The sequence below is a fragment of the Vigna unguiculata genome, chromosome 10 (assembly GCF_037176805.1).
Source record: "Vigna unguiculata cultivar grain cowpea cultivar isolate G323 ecotype 2 chromosome 10, ASM3717680v1, whole genome shotgun sequence".
Taxonomy (NCBI): domain Eukaryota; kingdom Viridiplantae; phylum Streptophyta; class Magnoliopsida; order Fabales; family Fabaceae; genus Vigna; species Vigna unguiculata.
In genome coordinates, this window is record NC_140801.1 from 5146387 (window position 1) to 5152419 (window position 6033).

Genomic DNA, 6033 nt, shown 5'->3' on the forward strand with positions numbered 1-6033 from the left:
GGAACGTGACGACTGAATGTTTCACAACAAGTGTCTTAATTGTTAATTACACAAAGTACACATTGCATATATGGTGATTTTTGTGAGTTTTGGTCATGAACTGGTGGTCAAGAACACAGTTGTCTATTTGATATACGATGAATCAAATGAGTTGGAAAAAGAGAGCCTGCGCCAAAGGAAAAGTACTTGAGTAAGGAAGTTGGGTAGCATGAACAATAAAGATACGGGGAGAGACTTTTATAAGATGTATTTGTACTTTATGGTGTTTAATGTAAAGTTTATACATACATCATATGCATAAAAAAGGTGGAACCTTACTCAATTATAAATTAATAAAATTAAAATTTGGATGTGATTTTTTTTTTCTCAAAATGAATAATTGTTAATACTTATTCAACTAAACTAATTATTTACTCTAATTATTTATTGAAAATAAAATCAGTTGTCTTGATGTTTTCCAAAACCGCATTTTTACTTTCTACTTTTCTTTTTTCAATATAAAAATAAGAGATATATGCGTATCGTGCCCTGTGAAAGATGATGATGTTATTTAAAGCGATATTTGCATACTATAATAAGAGACTCGATGTTTTTAAAAGAAAAGTAAAGTTAATATATTTTAAAGAGAATAGTGTAATATATTGTTTATTGGTTCAAAGTAAAAAAGGTTCTGAGATGGTCTTAACGCGTTTCCACGATGATGAAAAAAGTATTTCGAATCGCATTTGTGTCTGTACAGATAATCTCTTTGAGAGTGTTTCATTATTGCTTTCTCTTCTAACACTTCATTATCTCATTATTTCCTTCCATGGAATTCGCGTCTTCATCGTCCAAACTGCCACGGAATTATGATGTGCTCATCAGCTTCAATGGAGAAGACATCCGCAGGAAATTTGTTTCTCATCTCGATTCTGCCCTCTCCTCCGTTGGACTCACCACTTTCCTTCACCATCAGAATGCAGTGGAGTCAATGCACGTCCAACAACCTATTCTAAATCTGTGTCGTGTAGTAATAGTTGTTTTCACCAAAACCTATTCTCAATCTGCTTGGTGTCTTCATCAACTTCAACAAATCATTGCTTGGCACGAAACTTATTGCCGACATGTTCTGCCCGTATATTATGAAATTCAGCCCTCTGATGTGCGTCATCAGAAGGGTGATTTTGGAAAAGCCTTCAAAGAAACTGCACAACAAACATTTTCAGCACAACAACTGGAGCATGGCATGTCCAGATGGAGCCACGCACTCACAAAAGTAGCAAGTCTCTTTGGATGGGATGAGAGCAATCACAGGTAAACCACTCACTCACTCAACCATATTTCAGGCTTCTGATTTAACTTTGTTAATACATGATTTCTTCTCTAAATGCTACTTCATTTGAAGGAGTGATGCTGAACTAGTGGGCAAAATTGTTAAGAGCGTTCTTAATTTATCAGCTTTGACTGCTACCAAATTCCCAGTTGGATTACAAGACCAAGTGGAAGATCTAATTCGAGCTATAAGAAATAAGTCCACGGATGTTTGTACAATAGGGATATGTGGAATGGGAGGATCAGGTAAAACCACCCTTGCCAAAGCCATCTACTATCAAATACATGGTACATTCATGGAGAAAAGTTTCATTGAAGATATTGCACAAGTTAGCGAACCAAGAGAGCGTATTCATTTACAGCAACAACTTCTTTCGGATGTCCTAAAAACAAAGGTGGAGATACATAGCGTTGAGATGGGAAGAAGTATGATTCGAGACAGACTTTTTCGGAAAAGGGTGCTCATTGTACTTGACGATATAGATGACTATCTTCCATTATTAGATCTAAGGAAAAGTGGTTCATGGTTAAGTGAAGGAACTGTGATAATCATGACAGCAAGAGACGAAGACCTACTGAGGAAACATCAAGTTGATTCTGTTTTTCGGATAAATCTAATGAATGAAAAGGAGTCCCTTGAGCTTCTTAGTTGGCACGCATTTAGAGAACCAAAACCGAAAAAAGAATACGATTACCTTGCAAGAAGAGTAATTTCTTGTTGTGGAGGACTACCTCTAGCTCTTGAACTCATTGGAAGTAGTTTATTTGAAAGGAGGGAAAAGGAATGGCATAGTGTATTGGTTGGATTAGAGGGTATTCACATGGATGATGTTGAACAGAAATTGAAAATAAGCTTCGATTTATGCAATCAAATGGAAAAGGCTTTATTCCTTATTGTTTGTCGTTATTATATTGGTAAGGACAGATCCTATGCTATGAAGATCCTAAATGGCCCTGTAGTAAACGCTGATAGTGGAATAAGAGTTCTCATGGAGCGTAACCTCATTAAAGTTAAAGCGAACAACAAATTTGGAATACATCGTTTGCTACAACAAATGGGAGTAGAAATTTTTCGTGAAAATTTAGAAGAGGAACCGTTGATCTACGGGCGACTGTGGTTTGATAAAGGTGGAGAATATGCATTGGAAGTGGATACGGTAAGAGCATTCTTTATATGTGGTTTGAAACTTCCTTTGAAAGTATTTGCTTTCTCATGTAGTCAATACATTCGCTTTTCTTTGCTCTTAAATTCACAGGGGAGAAATGCCTCTCAGACATTTCCTCCGATATTGATTCCAAGTAGAGAACCATCAGGTTTCCCGAAAGTTGTTACAGTTTCTAAGTACATTTATACGAAACTGATATGGATCAATTTGCAAGGGTTTTCTTCAGAACACCTACCTAAAGACTTTAATATGCATGGTGCAGTAGCAATTGATTTAAAACACAGTCTTCTTCGATTCTTCTGGAAAGAACCCCAGGTTTTATTACGAGCCATTCTTCATTAAAACACAAAGCTTAATTAATATAGTGACTTGCTACTGTCTCATTTTTTATTTCCGTCACTAATTTTTATGAAAAAAAAAACTATTTTGGTGTAGGTTTTGAGATCGCTAAAAGTACTTAACCTTAGTCACTCCAAGTACTTGACAGAAACACCTGACTTTTCTAGACTACCAAGTCTTGAACAACTCATTCTAAAAGATTGTCCCAGATTACGCAAAGTACACAGATCTATTGGACATCTCTGTTATCTTATACTGCTTAATTTGAAGGACTGTAAATGTCTAAGCAATCTCCCCAGAGAGATATATAAGTTGAAATCTTTAAGAACTCTTATCCTCTCTGGGTGTTCCAAGGTTGGCCGAATGGGAAAAGATATAGTGCGAATGAAATCCTTGATAACTCTAATTGCTGAAAATACAGCAGTCAATCAAGTGCCCTTTTCAATTGTAACTTCAAAAGCCATTGGATATATGTCAATACCAGGATTTAAGAGATTGTCATGTAATCTTTTTCCTTCAATCATTATTCGGTCTTGGATGTCGCCAACAATGAATCCTGTATCCTATATTCATTCATTGTGCATGGATATCAATAATAGCTGGGATGATATTGTGCCATTGCTTGGTAGCGTGGCAAACCTTCGAAGTGTTTTGGTACAATGTGAAACCGAGTTTCAACTATCTAAGCAAGTACAATACATTCTGGCCGAATATTTTTCAAATATTACAGAATCAGGAACTTCAAAGCAGCACTTCAGGTCTTCTTTGATTGGTGTTGGAGCATACTATGAATTCTTCAATGCTGTCAGCGGTAACATATCTGAGGTTCTTCTCTAACTTTTCCTTTCTGTATTACCTTCACCATCATTTTAGCTATTAATTAAGAGAATGTAAAATAATCCTACTAAAGTATCTAATAGAAACTACTGTCCTATACTTTTAGCACTGTGTGCTTCTACAGCTACACAACTTCATACAAAAGTATCTGATTTTAATAATCAAGTAACCAAATGATCGTGCTTATACTAAGTACAAGGAAATTGATTTCTTCTTTCTTGCTCGATTAGTTTCATACTTGTTTTATACTCAATGATTGTATAACCGGAAAGAGACGACAACACAAATGGTTCTAAATCCGTAACGACATGATGGTCATTTTTACACAACAAAACTATTAACCAAATTTATTTAAATTAATTACCATTGGTATGCTTTAATTATGTATTGCATTTTGTAATCTTTAACCACAAATAATGACTGTAGAAGACAATTTGAGAAGGAAAGTTAGATAATGACCAAGTCTTTTATCTCATTGTATACAGGTATTGGCAAGCAGTGAATCCTCTGATGTCTCTCTTCTAGGTGACACCCATCCTTATTGGTTTGCCTATATGGGTGAGGGAGATTCTGTTTCTTTCACTGTGCCTCCAGATATTGATTTGAAAGGAATGATTTTGTGTGTTGTTTATTTATCAACCCTTGAAATTGAGGCAACTGAATGTCTTAGAAGTGTCTTAATTGTTAATTACACAAATTGTACATTACAGATATACAAGCATAGCCCAGTAATTTCCTTTAATGATATAGATTGGCATGATCTAATGTCAAATTTGGGACCTGGAGATAAGGTGGAAATTTTTGTTACTTTTGGTCACAGATTGGTGGTGAAGAACACAATACTCTATCTTATATGTGGTGAATCAAATTATTTGAGAAAAGAGCCAGAGTCAAAGAGGAATTTTCTCCTTAGATTTATAATGAAAATTGTAATGTGTGACTTCTAGTAAGTGATTTTATCTTCTTTGAGAACTGCAGGATCCCTTTAGTTATGGAATTAATCTGTGTCCTTCATTGAAATTCATGTTTACTTTATCCTGTTTGTCACTCCTCACATTGTGTTTCAGCTGTCGTAAAATTGATTCCGTTTTCCGTGTAAAGCTAATGAACGCAAAGGAGTCCCTTGAGCTCTTTAGTTGGCACGCATTCCGAGAAGCAAAACCAAAAGAAGAATGTAATGACCTTGCAAGACGAGAATTTGCTTATTGCGGAGGACTGCTTCTAGCTCTTGAAGTCATTGAAAGTTGTTTATTTAAAAGGACAAAAGAAGAATGGAATAGTGTATTGTTTAAATTAGAGAAAATTCCACTGCACCATGTTCAGCGGAAATTGAAAATAAGCTTTGACGGTTTACCCAGTTAAACGGAAAAAGATTTATTTCTTGATGTATGTCGTTCCCTTGTTGGTGAAAGCAAAACATGTTATGAAGATCCTAAATGGCTGTGGAGTATAGCCTAACAAATATAAACCAGATTTATTTAAACTACTTACCATTGGTGTTTCTAGTTATCTATAACATATTTTTTTTTCGTTTTTAACGACAAATATTGATTGTAGAAGCAACTTGGATAGAAAAAATAGATAAATGAATAGGGCTTTTACTTTCACTACAAGAAAAACCATTATTACCGACGGGCAAAATCCGTCGGTAATGGCCAAAATCCGTCGCTAAATCAACATTACCGACGGATCATCGACGGTCAAAAATTCGTCGGTAAAATGCTTGTCTGTAAAATTTTACCGACGGAAATCATGTTCCGTCGGTAATTACCGACGGAAAAATCCGTCGATAAATCTGGGCGGGAAAATTCCCGCTTCTTTTACCGACGGATAAATCCGTCGGTAATTCAAATTAGGACAAAAAATTTTCCGCTTCTTTTACCGACGGAAAAATCCGTCGGTAAATCCGTCGGTAATTCAAATTTGGGCGGGAAATTTTCCGCTTCTTTTACCGACGGAAAAATCCGTCGGTAAATTTGTCGGTAAAAAAAATTTGAATTATCGACGGATTTTACCGACAGATTTTTCTGTCGGTAAATGAAATTTTTTTTACCGACGGAAAAATCCGTCGGTAATTAAAATTTGAGAATCCGTCGGTAAAATCCGTCGGTAATTCAAATTTACCGACAGAAGTATATCCGTCGGTAAAATTCCGTCGGTAATTTCAATTTTTTTTGTAGTGTTTATGGTACATGTAATGGCAAGTTGTTGAGTCTCGTGATCTTTATCTTTTCCAAAATGATATTTTGACAAACATTTCCGTGATAAAATTTATGAAGTTACTAAATAAAATAATTTTTTTATTTTTTATTAAAGTTACAAAAATAAAATAATAAAATTTTAAATTTTTTTTTACTAATATAATTATTTATCAAAATTT

At 35.0% G+C, this 6033-nt stretch overlaps 1 protein-coding gene across 3 annotated transcripts; it reads left to right on the top strand.

Annotated features, from left to right (window-relative positions):
* Positions 1 to 680: 680 nt before the first annotated feature.
* On the top strand, positions 681 to 5139 carry LOC114167153 (disease resistance protein RPV1-like). Of its 3 annotated transcripts, none has more exons than XM_085668296.1 (5): positions 681 to 1293; positions 1385 to 2792; positions 2913 to 3641; positions 4139 to 4211; positions 4721 to 5139. In XM_085668296.1, exons 1-5 carry the CDS (start codon positions 809 to 811, stop codon positions 4750 to 4752), a joined length of 2727 nt encoding a protein of 908 aa, XP_085524422.1. In that variant the 5' UTR covers positions 681 to 808; the 3' UTR covers positions 4753 to 5139. The 3 variants fall into 3 exon arrangements, with proteins under 3 accessions (XP_085524422.1, XP_027907936.2, XP_027907935.2); XM_028052135.2 differs by lacking the exon at positions 4721 to 5139 and having other exon boundaries at positions 682 to 1293; positions 1385 to 2468; positions 2568 to 2792; positions 4139 to 4714; XM_028052134.2 differs by lacking the exon at positions 4721 to 5139 and having other exon boundaries at positions 682 to 1293; positions 4139 to 4714.
* The last annotated feature ends 894 nt before the right edge of the window (positions 5140 to 6033 follow it).

Excerpts from the sequence above, each read along its gene's own strand:
- LOC114167153 (XM_028052134.2), top strand. The coding sequence starts at position 809 with ATGGAATTCGCGTCTTCATCGTCCAAACTGCCACGGAATTATGATGTG. Across the intron at positions 2,793-2,912 it reads TCTTCTGGAAAGAACCCCAG|GTTTTGAGATCGCTAAAAGT; the intron begins GTTTTATTACGA and ends ATTTTGGTGTAG. Across the intron at positions 3,642-4,138 it reads TCAGCGGTAACATATCTGAG|GTATTGGCAAGCAGTGAATC; the intron begins GTTCTTCTCTAA and ends CATTGTATACAG.